Source organism: Hypanus sabinus, chromosome 13, assembly GCF_030144855.1.
Source record: "Hypanus sabinus isolate sHypSab1 chromosome 13, sHypSab1.hap1, whole genome shotgun sequence".
NCBI lineage: Eukaryota > Metazoa > Chordata > Chondrichthyes > Myliobatiformes > Dasyatidae > Hypanus > Hypanus sabinus.
The window spans coordinates 104,863,821-104,880,840 of NC_082718.1; the positions used below are offsets into that span (position 1 = coordinate 104,863,821).

The 17,020-nt window shown below is 40.9% G+C and overlaps 1 protein-coding gene across 4 annotated transcripts in view; it reads right to left on the reverse strand.

Moving 5' to 3' along the window:
• hnf1a (HNF1 homeobox a) overlaps nucleotides 1-17,020 on the reverse strand; it is a 239,282-nt gene that overhangs the window by 11,203 nt on the left and 211,059 nt on the right. For 3 of the 4 annotated variants that reach the window (XM_059988328.1, XM_059988329.1, XM_059988326.1), the window contains one exon: nucleotides 10,320-11,100. The exons of the other annotated variant lie outside the window; for it this stretch is intronic. In XM_059988328.1, coding sequence (XP_059844311.1) covers nucleotides 11,080-11,100 — 21 coding nt within the window. In that variant the 3' untranslated portion in view covers nucleotides 10,320-11,079. Of the gene's footprint in view, nucleotides 1-10,319; nucleotides 11,101-17,020 lie in introns of those variants that run through there. 4 annotated transcript variants of the gene reach the window in all.

Here is a 17,020-nt window from a genome sequence, read left to right on the forward strand (position 1 = left end):
TTACAGGTTTCTGTACCTCCTCCCTGATGTTAATGATGGGAAGAGGGCATGACCTGGGTGGTGATGATCCCCATTGATGAAGGACTTCTTGGTCACTGCCCTTTCAAGATGTCCTTGATGCTAGGAAGGACAGTGGTCATGATGGAACTGATCGAGCCTACAACCTTCTAAAGCTTTTCTTGATCCTGTGCACCAGAACCCCCATAGCAGGCAGTGCCTGCACTCAGCGTGTTCCTCATGGCACATCTGTACTTTTTTCAAGAGTCTTTGGTGACGTATTAAATCTTTTTAAAGTCCTGATGAAATATAGCTGCTGGTATGCCTTCTTTGTGATTCCAGCAATACCTTGGGCTTGGAATAGATCCTTAGGGATTGTGGAGTTGAATTTAATGTATAGTAGTGACGTTCTAGTGCCATGTCTGAGTGACCAAGCTTCTGATGGAAGTCACCAGGTAATGATAAGGAATTGGAGGCTTGTTGATCTTCGTCTTCCTTGGCTGCGGCTCTCAATTCTCAACTCTCAACTCTTCAGAGTTGCTGCTAGCCCAAAGTCATCGAGAGGGCCTTTGGAAAACTAATTTAGATCCCAGGACTTTAACTATGGCTGATTATATTCTGACCATCTTACCACCAATTGCTTTACCATCCCTTTGTTTTCAGCTTTTTATATTTTTAGCGCAGGCATTAATCCTTTCAGAGCAAGTAGCTGTGATGAAACAGGGTAGAAAGGAACTTATCTCAAATGTGTTAATTAACGTGCTGTATAATGCACTAAGGAAATGGTGGGCAGAATTTAAAGCCACAGAATTGCTTACTAATGAAAATATATCAGAGGATTTTCATAACAGAAGGAGCAGTGATCTTTGAACATCGTCATTTTGGACCTCCTTAAACACGTTTTATGCTCTACAAATCAAACTAATGGGCAATCTGCCTTCTTCGGGCACTCAGTGTCTCATAACAGCATTTCTTATCCCAGTGACCTTCTTGAAGTATGTCTAAATGAGAATCCCCATTATGATGTACATTTCTTGTGTGGCCCATAATGGAGTGGATTTGACCTGTACAGTGTATGTGATAGGGTGGAAGGCAGGTGTACTTAAATGACAAGTGGAGTAATGATGCAGGGCAAAATGGGATAAGACAGAAGGGTTGGAATTATCACCAGGAGCTGCTACCGATTCAAAAATAAGTGGTGGCTATGATCTGAAGTTTTTGAACTCTGTACTGGGAAGACTATCATGAAGAAGATCACCATATATTATTCTTCAAAGGAAAAACAAGTAAGAAAAGAAGTGCTGGAAACCCGAAGAAAAATCAGGAAGTGTTTGAAGTGCTCAGCAGATCAGGCAGCATCCGTGGGATGAGAAACAGTTAGCACCACAGGTTGAAGACTATATCCTTCAGGCTTCCTTGGAACTGAATAGAAGGCCAAGGCAGAAAGGTTAGCATGAAAGAGAGAAAGAAGTAAAAATGATGTAATTGAAAGTTCATGAGGACTGAATGGAAGTGTTCAGTAAAGGCTGCGTTTGGTTTTCACTGATTACTGTAATTGCATTGCTAGCAATGTACATAGTAGAGTAAATTGAAGTAATTATTGTTCCTTGTTGGAAGCCCTTTGAGGCTCTAGATGATGTTAAGGGCTAGCATTAAATTGAATCTTAGAGATTTATGGACAAAAAGGTGGCCATTTAGCCTGCCATCTCTCTGCCAGCCAGTACAGATCTTTTAAAGTTATTTCCAGTTCTTTGTCTCAGTCCATTAGCTTGAAGATTGCAGCTCTATAGATGCTCTGGGTGCTTTGGGTGCTCTATAGATGTGGTGAAGGGTTTTGCATTCAGTGTGCCTTCAGGGAGTCAGTTCCAGGCTGCTCAGTACTTTTCCCTTTCCCGTCATGTGGGTTTTCAGATGGCTGAGGAGACAGATGTAAGAGCACAGGCAAAGACAGTGGTGCTTGAGAGGGCAAAGGGATGGAGAGTAGGGTGCGGTAAGATTCTGATGAGCTTGTTTCTCAGCACCATCTCAGACCAGAGATTCCCATAGATCAGTGAGGAAACAATATGTTCTCGAGGAGGCACTGAGAACATCCTTGAAGCATTTCCTCTGATAGCTTTTGGTTCTGAGTGCCTGTTTTTGGGTTGTGATTTTGGACATCAGAAGATGCGACTTCCCAGTAGAGTCACCTGAGTGTGATTCGAGTCATAGAGTTGAGCAGCATGAAAACAGCTTCTTCAGTCCACCACACCATGCTGGCCTTTTTGCCCACCTACATTAATCCTATTTCCCTGCAATAGGTCTGTCTCCTAATACGAGGCTTGATGCTAGTCTGGGGCAGCACTTTGGTAATGGTTTCTAGTTCAGCCAGGAGGCAAGTAGAGATGATGGAGAGGAAGGTAAGGGCTGAGTTACATTTGCACAGAACAAAGAGCTTGGAAGTTATGGTACAAATTTATTCCAGATTGTTTAATGTCATTTCCAGTACACAAGAGTAAAGGAAAATGAAATAATTCTCACTCTGGATCCGATGCAGCACAAAAAACACAGTAAGATAAAGAACACAATAAATAGAAATACTTAAGATAGCTTATATACATTGATTGTATGTCCATAAAGTGACACTAGGCACAGGAGCGTCTGTACATAAGATGACTGACAAGAAGTGATAAAGTGGTAGTTAGGGGTGAGGAAGGATGGGTTAGTAGCATCAAATGTTGATCATCCTTACTGCTTGGGAAAAGTTCCTGCTTTTTTGACTCTGGTGGCCTTGCTGTGGATGCCTCATAGCCTTTTTTCTAATGGGAGTGGGGCAAGCAGTCCATGACCAGGTAGGTGGGATCCTTGATGATGTTATTGGTCCTTTTCAGGCACTTTTCTGTATAAATGTCCTTGATGGTGGGTAGGTTGATGTTGGTGATGTGTTGGGCAGTTTTGACCACCCATTGTAGAGCCTTCCTGTCTGCCACAGTGCAGTTTCCATACCATGCAGTGAAGCTCTCTACTACACAATGTAGAAGGACGTGAATATAGATGACCAGCTCTCTTCAATCTCCTCAGAAAGTAGAGGCATTGTTGAGCTTTCCACATTGTGTCCTTGGACCACGAGAGGTTGTGTGAGATATGCACTGCCAAGTGTTTGAAACTGTTTGCAGTTTCCACTGCTGTGCCACTAATGTAGAGGGGTTTGAATGATGTGAGTTCTCCTAAAGTCAATAACCATTTTCTTTGTCTTGCTGTCATTGAGGAAGAAGTTATTTGGCTGAAACCAGACCTCAGCTCTTTCCCCTCCTCTCTGTAGGCCATCTCACTGTTGTCATGTCATTAGTGAAATTGACAATGTGATTGTTCGGGTGTTTGGTCTTGCAATCATGCGTGAGCAGAGTGTACAGCAATGGGCTCAGCACACAACCTCAGGGGGCACCCATGTTGAGGACAAAAGGGAGGGAGCAGCATTGTATATCCTAACTATTTGATGTTTGTTCATTAGGAAGTTCAACACCCAGTTGCACAGTGGTGTATTTAGACCAAGGAGTAGGAGTTTGTTCACCAACATCTGTGGAATAATAGTGTTGAATGCCAAAATGAAATGCAGAAACAGCATTCTGAGATAAGTGTCCTTGTTTTCTACATATGACCAGGCCAGGTGCAAGTCAGATGCTACGGCATCTGTTCAGGGTTTTGTTTAGACCACAGCTGGAGTATTGCATCTATCTCTGGTTGACACTCGGTAGAATGGAGACAGTTGGACTGCAGAGGAGATTGCCTAGGAATTGTTATGGCAACTGGATAGACTGGGGTTTTCCTTCTTGAGGAGGAGGATGCTGAAGAGGATTCTGATGGAGATGTACAAAATTATAAGGGGAATAGATAAGATGGGTAATGAGAAATCTCTTCCCCATGACAGTGATGCCTAACAACAGAGGGTTACAGACTTAAGTTGAGGAATAAAAGGACTAGAGGGGAACAGAAGAACGATTATTTTCTACCCTGGGTGTCCCAGATTGCACGCCACCTGAGAAGGTGGTGGAGGCAGATACTCTCAAAATATTTTAAAAATGTCTAGATGAGCATCTGAATTGCAAAAACAGAGAAGATTAGAGACCAACTGCCGGTAAATGGGATTAGTGCATATAGGTACTTGATGGCTGGCATGGGCATAGCGGGCTGAATGGCCATCTTGTGCTCTATTACTCTGTGGATTTGAAGGAACAAAGCTTTGAAATGCCTCCTGTAGATGGCTCCATGAATCTGAGCTGTACCGGAGGATAGGGTTCTCAGCTACTTAGTAGACTGTGAGTTTTGCATCAGTTTGAACTCTTGATCTTCCTGCCTTCATTCCATCAAACATCCAAAAGCCATGCTTCCACACTGGAGTCGTCGGTGAGTTTCACCATTTATGTTGGCCTATGGTGAGATGTAGTTTTCAAGAGATGAAAAATGCTGTATGTTTTCAAGTCCTTCTTGTGGCCCCTCATTGTGGGGGAGCAGTCTCGTGCAACAGAGGCAGATTGGTAAAAGAACTTTGTTTTGGATGTTTATCATGTAGTCCACCTCCAGGAAGTGTGACATAAACTTGTGGTAAAATAACACTGGCAGAAAATTGACCAGAATTTCTATTTCAGTTTGAAGCAAACAAGAGGCTATATAAAGAACTTTTAAAATGGGCTCAGAAGCAACAAGAAATGCTGATGCAGTTATTCATACATATTCAAACAAGATCTATCTGCTTCCTCCTCTGCATTTCTTGTTTCATAAGACAATGTGTAAGTAACAACCATAGGCACACCAAGTTTGGATTTTCCCCCAGCAGGCTTTGGAAATTATAAATACCAGGAACATGATGTGGAAACTGCTATTATCATATAGAATAGTGCTTACAGGAAGCTGAAGGGAATAGAGACGCTGCAGAACTTGGTAACTTTATAGTAGATAATAATTTTGACAATCTACCACTAAAAATGGAAAAGTTGCAGAAAAATTGAAGTTTCATTTCTGCATGTGAACACACAAAATGTTGGAGGAAATCAACAAGTCAGGCAGCATCTATGGAGAGGATTAAAGAGGTGGCACTTGATGGTGAGGCCCTTCATTATACCCAGAAATTACTGCTATTCCTGATGAAGGATCTCAGCATGTTAACATTATGTAGAGTTAACACTACTATATGTATAATAGTGGGTGGACATTGGAAGAAAAATCGATACAAGTTCAAGATGCAACACCAATATATTTTATTAATATATATGGAGTAGATGAACAGGGAGGGATCTGAGCCAGACAGGAACAAAGAGTATGTCATAACAAGGCATCCTAAAATAGGATCGTAAAACATCACCTTTTAACCAAATCAAGCCAGTGTAAATAAAAAGAGAAATTGTTCCATGTAAGGCAAAAAAGGTGGTGGTGGATGGGACTGATCAGGGAAGAAGTCAAGGACCTGCAGACCATCCTGTGGAGGAAGGGCTGCAGGAGAATTGGGTGTTCCATGTGTAAAGGAGCCTGGAAGTTGTTAAAGTAATAACAGACATTGAAGATCTATCGGTGCAGGTCTGAAAAGATTAAGCAAAAAGATGACTGACAAAGCCACAATTCTGAGCCTATTAGTGCAATTTTGAAAGAAAGGAATTCCATGAAAGAGAGTTAGTTGGTGCTGCTAAACAGAAAATTCGAGATCATGTATGTGGCACCGTATTCATCTGAGGGTACAGCAAGAGAAGAACACAAACCATGAGTGCGACTGAAACACCAATTTAAATACTGTATCTAGAGTAGTGCACTCAATACACTGGCCTTTGCCATTCCTGGACCCTTCCCGTGCCACAGTAAAACTGACTCAGATGTTAAATCAGATATTTATCCTCTGATGTAGATTTGTTCGATGACTAATGATAAAACCACAACAGAATTAGCATCAATCCGATCATTTTATTTAATGGCAGAGCTAATTTGTTAATTTTAAATGAGGTTGTGCTCCCTTTAAGATGGCTTATCAGAGGTCATGTTAAAGAGTTGTGACTTGTCAAAACTCCCAAGCACTTAATCTGATCAACCATGCTAAATAGCCAACGCCAAGCCCTCTGTCTATTACCTTTGTCACTGCACTGTAAACACTTTAAACAACTTTTTGATAATACAGTACTGTACACATTGTAAATAGATTATGCTATTTATGTACATTTATTACATATCCACATTTTAATCTCTAACTTTATTTTTATATGGTTCTTTATTTTTATAATCGTTGAATGTTGTTTTTGTTGCATGTCACAACAACACAACAAAGCAAATTCCTAATACAGGTAAATCACAAACAAGAGAAAATCTGCAGATGCTGGAAATGCAAAGAAACACACACACAACGCTGGAGAAACTCAGCAGGTCAGGCAGCAAGAGTAAACAATTGACATTTCCAGCTGAGAACCTTCATCAGGACACAATACATGTAAATTAATATGGTGAAAAAAGTTGATCATTGTTCTTTGATCCTTTATGATCAACAGTAGATTGTAGACTATGATATTAATAGTTTTGTTATTCTTTTAAAAGTTATGTTAAACTTTACCAAGTAATTTATGAATGAGTAATCATCACTTACTTTTTCTGAATTGTACAGCATTGGATCAAAACTTGTGGTCTTTCAATCCCCTTAGCTAATTTCATTATCACATGTCTGTTCAGTATTTTCATAATCTGTCAACTCCACTGCCTCCCACAACGTTCATTTGCACACATCCACAGCATACAAGAAAGTTAGGTTTGAAGAAATTGTTACAGGCACCAAAGCTTAAACCTCCTTTCTCCTTGCACAATACTCAAACATCCTGGTAACACATTGTATGAATCATGCACAGGTTTTTCATGTTTGTAACACATGGGAGCAGAATTAGGCTCATCCAATCTGCTCTGTCATTCCATCATGGCTGATTCATTATCCCTTTCAGCTTATTCTCTTGCCTTCTCCTTGTAACCTTTGACACCCTTACTAATCAAGGCTAATCCACTTTAATGATTTGGTCTCCAGAGCCTAGATCATCATCTGAATGAGGAATTCCATGTATTTTATAAGCACCAACCATCTTAACCAGCATCTAACCATAACCATAACAGGAAGGGCTCAATAACTTTTCTGGGTGTTTTTTAAGGCCACTCAATAGTAACAGGGATATCGAGGAGCAGATTGGGAAACAGATCCTATAAAGGTGTTGTAACCCTAACCCTAACCCCAAGAGTTGTCTTAATGGGAGATTTTATTTTCCCAAATTTCGATTGGCATCTCCCTAGAGCAAGGGGTTTAGATAGGGTGGAGTTTGTTAGGTGTATTCAGGAAGGTTTCTTGACTCAATATATAGATAAGCCAACAAGAAGAGAGGTTGTACTTGATTTAGTATTGGAAAATGAACCTGGTCAGGTGTCAGATCTCTCAGTGGGAGAGCATTTTGGAGACAGTGATCATAATTCTATCTCCTTTACAATAGCATTGGAGAGAGATAGGAACAGACAAGTCAGGAAAGCATTTAATTGAAGTAAGGGGAATTATGAGGCTATCAGGCAGGAAATTGGAAGCTTAAGTTGGAAACAGATGTTCTCAGGGAAAAGTATGGAAGAAATGTCGTAAATGTTCAAGGGATATTTGTGTCGAGTTCTGCATAGGTAGGTTCCAATGAGACAGGGAAGTTATGGTATGGTACAGGAACCATGGTGTACAAAGGCTGTAATGAGCCTAGTCAAGAAGAAAAGAAAAGCTTACAAAAGGTTCAGAGATTTAGGTAATGTTAGAGATCTAGAAGATTGTAAAGCTAATAAGAAGGAGCTTAAGAAGGAAATTAGGAGAGCCAGAAGGGGCCATGAGAAGGCCTTGGCGGGCAGGATTAAGGAAAACCCAAAGGCATTCTACAAGTATGTTAAGAGCAAGAGAATAAGATGTGAAAAAATAGGACCTATCAAGTGTGACAGTGGGAAAGTGTGTATGGAACCGGATGAAATAACAGAGGTAATTAATGAATACTTTACTTAAGTATTCACTATGGAAAAGGATCTTGGTGATTGTAGTGATGACTTGCAGCAGACTGAAAAGCTTGAGCATGTAGATATTAAGAAAGAGGATGTGCTGGAGCTTTTGGAAAGCATCAAGTTGGATAAGTCACCAGACCAGATGAGATGTACCCCGGGCTATAGTAGGAGGCGAGAGAGGAGATTGCTGAGCCTCTGGCAATGATCTTTGCATCATCAATGGAAAAGAGAGAGATTCCTGAGGATTGGAGGGTTACAGATGTTGTTCCTTTATTTAAGAAAAGGAGTAGAGATAGCCCAGGAAATTATAGATAAGTGAGTCTTAGCTCAGTGGTTGGTAAGATGATGGAGAAGATCCTGAGAGGCAGGATTTATGAACATTTGGAGAAGTATAATATTATTATGAATAGTCAGCATGGCTTTATCAAGGGCAGGTCATGCCTTATGAACCTGATTGAATTTTTCGAGGATGTGTCTAAACACATTGAAGAAGGAAGAGCAGTAGATGAGGTGTATATGGATTTCGGCAAGGGATTTGTTAAGTTACCCCATGCAAGGTTTATTGAGAAAGTAAGGAGGCATGGGATCCACGGGTTCATTGCTTTGTGGATCCAGAACTGGCTTGCCCACAGAAGGCAAAGAGTGGTTGTAGACGTGTCATATTCTGCATGGAGGTCGATCACCAGTGGAGTGCCTCAGGGATCTGTTCTGGGACCATTACTCTTCGTGATTTTTACAAATGATCTGGATGAGGAAGTGGAGGGATGGGTTAGTAAGTTTTCTAATGATACAAAGGTTGGAGGTGTTGTGCATAGTGTGGAGGGCTGTCAGAGTTTACAGCGGGACATTGATAGGATGCAAAACTGGGCTGAGAAGTGGCAGATGGAGTTCAACCCTGATAAGTGTGAAGTGGTTCATTTTTGTGGGTCAAATATGATGGCAGAATATAGTATAAGTGCTAAGACTCTTGGCAGTGTGGAGGATCGGGGGATCTTGGGGTCCAAGTCCATAGGACACTCAAAGCTACAGTGCAGGTTGACTCTGTGGTTAAGAAGGCATACGGTGCATTGGCCTTCAATCGTGGGATTGAGTTTAAGACCCGAGAGGTAATGTTGCAGCTATATAGGATCCTGGTCAGATCCCACTCGGAGTACTGTGCTCATTTATGGTCACCTCACTACAGGAAGGATATGGAAACTATAGAAAGGCTGCAGAGGAGATTTACAAGGATGTTGCCTGGATAGGGGAACATGCCTTATGAGAATAGGTTGAGTGAACTCGGCCTTTTCTCCTTGGAGCGACGGAGGATGAGAGGTGAACTGATAGAGGTATACAAGATGATGACAGGCATTGATCGTGTGGATAGTCAGTGGCTTTTTCCCAGGGCTGAAATGGTTCTCACAAGAGGACACAGGTTTCAGGTGCTGGCGAATAGGTACAGAGGAGATGTCAGGTAAGTTTTTTACTCAGAGAGTGGTGAGTTCGTGGAATGGGCTGCCGGCAACGGTGGTGGAGATGGATATGATAGGGTCTTTTAAGAGACTTTTGGATAGGTACATGGAGCTTAGAAAAATAGAGGGCTATAGATAAGCCTAGTAATTTCTAAGGTTAGGGATATGTTCGGCACAACTTTGTGAGCCGAAGGTCCTGTATTGTGCTCTAGTTTTTCTATGTTTCTTTGTTTCTAACCCTAATGGATCATATTTGGAAGCTGTAATGTGCCTTGCTAAATCAAAATTGCTGACAAGAGCAGTTCACTTTGGCAAACAAGTAAACCAGGATGGAAATCATCTAATGCGGACCAATTGACTCCCACATTTGACTACTCATCTGCATTGGTTTATTGGTTCTCTGTCAGCACCACATCATGTTATCAATGGCAACAGTGTCCATCAGCTAGAAAGAAGAGTCCATCCTCCTTCTCTGATCAGTCCACAAGGTATCTCTATTGTAGGTTGTGAGGAGCTGTTGATATCCCGACAACAGCATACTCCACTGTCAACCCGACAAACAACACAAGTGGCCTAACATTGGAGGACAGGGATATTGGGTGAACAGAACCAAGGTTGTGCAGTGAAGTTGGGTATCTGTCCTCTAGCCTTTTGTTTTATTCTTCACCCTCACTGGCAGATATGTTACACTGATAAGTCTAATGGTCAGTTAGACAGCTTAAAGGTTGCATTCCTCAAATAGCATGCATCTTCTCCTTCTTTTAATCTTTTACCCAGGTTTTGGTGTGCTTGGAAAAATTATAACATTTTACAACAGGACATTCAATCAAAGAAAATAAAATTCACAACTTGAAGCAATAATACAAACAGAATGCACTTTAATACTGTACTGTATATACTGCAAAGTTTAAGTGAACCTCTAAAATTTACAAAGTGAGCTGCATTGACATAATTTGGTAATTTAAATACTTTGGTCCAATTTAATAATCAAAATGAAACGTGATGTTTCTCAAAAATCAAAGCTTAAATTATGTTCATATTATAAAGTCTATGTGAATAAAATGGCAGCACAAAAATGCAGGGTTGACTACTAAATATCACTAGAGCATTACATGATGGGAAGATATGAGTGGCAGTGGGGGGAGGTTGCATAATTTATAATATGTGGCTTGTAATTCTCCTCCTTCTTCCCATTCCATCCCGTCATTGTCCTTGTCAAACTCCTTCCAACTTATGTACTGCAGCTCTTGAATCAGACATTTAATTTGAGGATTTTCATTAAAATTATTGCACATTAATATCTCTCAAAACAGTCCTCCATTATAAAGTAATTCTTTAGTCAAAAATACACATCTAAATCTTCACACGATGTTCATGGGTTTGCAAGAAGACTATTCATCACATAGATGAGCACTTTGGAAGATTATTTAAATCCTGTAGTATTTTTTCCCAATGATTTGATCCAAGTCTATAGTATTTTACAAGACAGTCTGCTTCTGCTTTGGTTGGCATGGTTACGGTGCAGTGGAAGCCACCTGCTGTGGAATGAAGGTCTCGATGCTGCTTTGACTAGACGGTAGCAGGTGGCTGTGACTGTCTGCCGACTGGGTGTTTTGGTACATCACAAGACTCCCTGAAGAGACTGTGAATGAAGAAGGAAGGAGAGAGTTATCACAACATTGAAACCTTCTTTAGAACCACATTCCAATGGCTTTAAAGGTTTCCCACCGAGGAAGATTTTTATCACAGCTTGGGCAGTGATATAATGTAGTGTTTCCTGGTCTGTCTTGGAATCTGCCTGATTAAGAATCCATTACATGAATATTAGGTGGTTTCTATAAGGAGAAAGTGCCTCCCTACACCCTCCCTCCAGAACCACATATCACTGCTGAAAAGTGGAACTTTGCCCTAACATCTAGGCCATATATATAAGTAATGTTTTGGATTCCGGAATTCTGCTTAGTTGGATCAGTAAGGGATAGATAAGATAGAAGTAGGAAAGTTGTTTCCATTGGTAGGTGAGACTAGAACTAGGGGATTTTGCCTCAAGATTGAGGGGAGAAGATTTAGGACGGAGATGAGGAGAAACAGTTTTTCCCAGAGAGTGGTGAATCTGTGGAATTCTCTGCCCAGGGAAGCAGTTGCGGCTTTCTTAAGAACAGTTAGATAGATTTTTACATAGTAAGGGAATTAAGGGTTATGGGGAAAAGGCATGTAGGTGGAGCTGAGTTTACAGACAGATCAGCCATGATCTTATTGAATGGTGGGGCAGGCTCGATGGGCCGGATGGCCTGCTCCTGCTCCTATTTCTTATGTTCTTATAGTAAGAATTCTACACCACCAATTCTACACCAAAACAAGTGTTTTGGGATACAGCAATATCCCAAAACACTTCCTCAGGGTTAATTAGACACTGGGCCATTTCAGAACTGGGTTCAACCTGGAAACCTTCAATGATCAAACGGCCTGCCAACATTACCCACCCTCAGGCACAATCATGGAATTGCCCATCCCATTCAAGAGGCAAGAAGATACAATCTGGAAAAAATAAGCTGATAGCCTGCTCAAAAATCATTGAATGATATAGCACTCGATTCAGCCCATTGAATCTAAGCAAGAACTTTGAAAGACCTATCCACTGCCTGGCTCACTGGAAATTATCCCTCAGTTACTTTTGCAAGTTGCTATGAATTGGTGAACACCAGCTTTCAGATCAGAACAGATTTGTGCACATTTCATCTTCGTGTTGCTAAGTATATAAATTCTCCTGCAGCAATAAATTCATAATTCGATAAAATACAAGGAGAACAATTCCTTTTTTTTACCATTTTACTCTTCCTTAACTTCATTATGTATAACATAGTGAGGAAAGCAATCAAAGGATACACGGCAGGATATAAATCAGTTGGAAATTTGGGTGAAGAAATGGTGATTAGAGCTTAATGTGTGAGGTGATGTTTTGGGAAAGGTCAAAGCAGGAGGAAAACTACAGTAAATGGCAGGACCCCCAGGAACACTAAGTACAGAGCAATCTTGGGGTACAATTACACAGCTCTCTCAACGCAGCAACACAAGTGGATAGAATGGTAGAGAAGGCGTATAGCATACAAGCCTTCATTAGTGAGGATATGGATTATGAAAGTCAGCAGGTCACGTTGCAGCTGTATAAAACTTTGGTTTAGCCACATTAGAATAATGTGCGCACTTCTTTTCTCCACACTATAGGAAAGATGTGGAGGTTCTGCAAATAGTGTAGGAAGCAAGGTACCAAGATATTGCCTAGATTGCAGGCTGGTCACTATAAGGAGAGGCTGGTAAAACTTGGATTATTTTCTCTGGAGCATCAGAGGTTGAGAGACACCCTGATAGAAGTACTGTATGTATCTAAAGTTATGATGGACATAATTAGGGTAGATAGTCAGAATCTTTTTCTCAAGGTGAAGATGTCGGATACTGGAGGGTATGGGTTTAAAGGGAGAGGGGAAAGTTGAAATGAGATTCAAGAGGTAAGTTTTTACACAGAGAGAGGTAGGTACACAAGCATATTGCTAAGAGGAATTTAGACAGACACTTGAATGGATGGAAAGATATGGACCATGTGCAAGCAGATGGAATGAGTTAGATGGGTCGGTGCACATATCGTTGGCCAGAGCCAGTGAGCCTGTTCCTGTACTGTACTACTCTATGTTTGTAACAACAGAGACTTGATTTTGTCCCTTTCTTAAGCATATGAAATTTTCTGAAGCTCAGTCCTGTGTTTGTGATGTGACAGAGATAACCTAGTTAATAGAGAAGAAATATGCATGAATATTCATAAAATTCAGAACATTCCAAACCACCCAGGTGTTCTCTGAGTTTTCCTTCTAGTTCAAACACACATGACAGGATTTACAAGGCATGTAGTTACCAATGATAAGATGAATTTTTGTTCATTATGTTACTGTTGCAATGGCCACTTTGTTAGGTACACCTGCTCATTAATGCAAATATCTAATCAGACAATCATGTGGCAGCAGCTCAATGCATAAAAGCACACAGACATAGTCAAGAGGTTCAGTTGTTCAGAGCAAATATCAGAATAGTGAAGAAATGTGATCTAATTGACTTTGACCATGGAATGTTTATTGTTGCCAGACAGAATGGTGTGAATATCTCAGAGACTGCTGATCTCCTGGGATTTTCACCTGCACCAGTCTCTGGAATTTACAGAGAATGGTGTGAAAAACAAAAAACATTTCGTGAGCAGCAGTTCCGTGGCAAAAACACTGGTTCAAGTTGACAGGAAAGTGCTGTAGCCACAGCAGTGGTGTGCAGAAGAGCATCTCTCAATGCACAATCTGTCGAACCTTGAAGTGGATGGACTGCAGCAGCAGAAAACCACAAATATACACTCGGAGGCTGCTTTTTGAGGTACAGAAGGTATCTAATAAAGTGGCTACTGAGTGTATATGTTATTAAAAAGAGCTTTGAGCATAACTCTTAAGAAGTAGAATCAGAAGAAGGTCATGTAGGATTCAGAGAACTTTGCTGCTCCTGTGCCTCACTCCCATTTCTCATCCAGGCAAAATATCCCTGATTACCTTGGTGCCAAAAATCTATTTCAAACTTAGAATAGAAAAAATCCGAATGATTTATCTGAATTAATTTAAATCTTACATACATCCCACAATGTGAGGGAGTAAAAATCTTTGTGTTATGACTCCGTCGCAATTTACAGACATGTGAATTCATTGGTCTAACAGCTTGTAGAAAGAAGCTGTCCCATAGCCTGTAGGTCCTGACTTTAATGCTGTGTTCCGTTTGTCAGATGGAAGCAGCTGAAACAGTTGATGGTTGGGGTGACTGGTGTCCCTGATGATCTTCCAGGCCTTCTTTCTGCACCTGCTGCTGAAAATGTAAATAACCCACTACATGGAGAAAATTCTCCTCAGCGCAGGAAGAAGATGACTCATATTCCAAATTTTGGACTCTCTACTCAAAGGAATTGCCTTTCTGCCAATGCCTCTCAGAATCTGAATATTTCAATGAAATTACCTCTCATTCATTTGAACTTCATTGATTTTGGACCATCACACTTCATAGAACAAAACCTTCACCACAGGAATCAATGTGATACACTACAATACACTGCAATGATTCCCATATTTGTGCACTTTACGCAGTCCTGTGTAGGTCTGTAGTCTAGTATAGTTTTCTCTGTGTTGTTTTTTACGTAGTTCAGTCTAGTTTTTGTACTGTGTCATGTAACACTATGGTCCTGAAAAACATTGTCTCATTTTTACTATGTACTGTACCAGCAGTTATGGTCGAAATGACAATAAAAATGACTTGACTTGACTTGATATCAGTATGTCTTTCTTTGGGTACAGAGACCAAAACTGTGAAGGTTACTTGACAAATCCCCATCCAATCTCCACAAAGTTTCCTTATTTTTATACTTCAAACTTCTGCAGTAAAAGCCAATATACCTTTTCTTTTTCAATGGTTTGCTGTTGCTGCTGGTTCTATCTTTCCTAAAGCGACACATCCAGGTCCCCTTATATACACGCTTTTAGGTCTTTCTTATTATGTAAAAAAACATTCTGCTTCCCTATTTTTCCACATTGTAACCAATCTGCCAGCTTTTTTGCCCACTCACTTAATCTGTCTATATCTTCTTGCAGGCTCATGCAATCACCTCAGCTCATTTTCCCAATGATAATTTGAATACACAGGAATGTAGGAAACTGTGGGGAGTAGTAGACTTTTCCCAACACATCACGGGCAAGTTCAAGTTCACTTAACCTGTTCTCATAAGGCATGCTCCCCAATCCAGGCAACATCCTTGTAAATTTCCTTTGCACTTTTTCTATAGTTCCCACATGCTTCCTGTCGCGAAGTGACCAGAACTGAACACAGTACTCCAAGTAGGGTCTGACCAGGGTCCTATATAGAAACCTAGAAACATAGAAAACCTACAGCACAATACAGGCCCTTCAGCCCACAAAGCTGTGTCGAACATGTCCTTACCTTAGAACTACCTAGGCTTTACCCATAGCCCTCTATTTTTCTAAGCTCCATGTATCCATCCAGGAGTCTCTTAAAAGACCCTATCGTTTCCGTCTCCACCACCGCCACCAGCAGCCCATTCCACGCACTCACCACTCTCTGTGTAAAAAACTTAACCCTGACACCTCCTCTGTACCTCCTTCCAAGCACCTTAAAAATATGCCCTCTCATGCTAGCCATTTCAACCCTGGGAAAAGGCCTCTGACTAGCCACACGATCAATGCCTCTCATCATCTTATACACCTCTAACAGGTCACCTCTCACCCTCTGTCATTCCAAGGAGAAAAGGCCGAATTCACTCAACCTATTCTCATAAAGCATGCTCCCCATTCCAGGTAACATCCTTGTAAATCTCCTCTGCACCCTTTCTATAGTTTTCATATAACTGTAACATTACCTCTTTGCTCTTGAACTCAATCCCACTGCTGATGAAGGCCAATGCACTGTATGCCTTCTTAACCACAGAGTCAACCTGTGCAGCAGCTTTGAGTGCCCAATGGACTCGGACCCCAAGATCCCGCTGATCCTCCACACTGCCAAAAGTCTTACCATTAATACCATATTCTGCCATCATATTTAACCTACCAAAATGAACCACCAAACTTATCTGGGTTGAACTCCATCTGCTAATTCTCAGTCCAGTTTTGCATCCTATCAATGTCCTGTTGTAACCTCTGACAGCCCTCCACGCTATCCACAACACCCCCAACCTTTGTGTCATCAGCAAATTTACTAACCCACCCCTCCACTTCCTTATCCCGGTTATATGTAATAGTTATGTATAATTGTGTTTTCCTTGTGAATGTTGCCTATATGAGACAATGTGCCTGTAATCCTGCTGAAAGAAAGGTTTTCATTGCACCTGTGCATAAATGCACTTGCATATGTCAATAAAGTTGACTTTGACTTTGATTACATTTTACTCTGTCTTTTCATCTGTCATTTATGTGTAGTTTGACAACTCTCCCTGTGGCAATCTGAAAACAACTCATTAACTTCTAATCTTTGTTCCGATCCTGAGACTAATCCACTGGTCCTACTCATACAAGCCCAAGAGGCCTCATTTTATATAATATCTTTTTGTGTGATACCTTATCAAGTACCCACTGAAAGTTCAAATCTCCTGGTCGCCTCTGATCTATCCTGATGGTTATATCCTCAAACATACCTTTAATGTGATTATCCCCTCCATTAAACAATGCTGTCTTTGTCTAATTTCCCGAGACCGACTCCTTATTGGTGGAACGACAAATAATATACTGGAGGAAGTCAGTGTGTCAAGCAGTAGTAAGAAAGAAATTTTTGATGTTTTGGGTCATTACCAGGCATCAGGATTACATACGCTGTATATCTGTCCTGATGCTGCTTGGCCCACTGAATTCTTTCAGCAGATGGTTTATTACTCCGGGCCACAGCATCTGCAGTCTCTTGTGCCTCCTTAATGGTTTATTATCATTTTCATAATTGATGCCAAACTAATTATATTTTTCTTTCCTATTTTCTCTCTCTCTTTT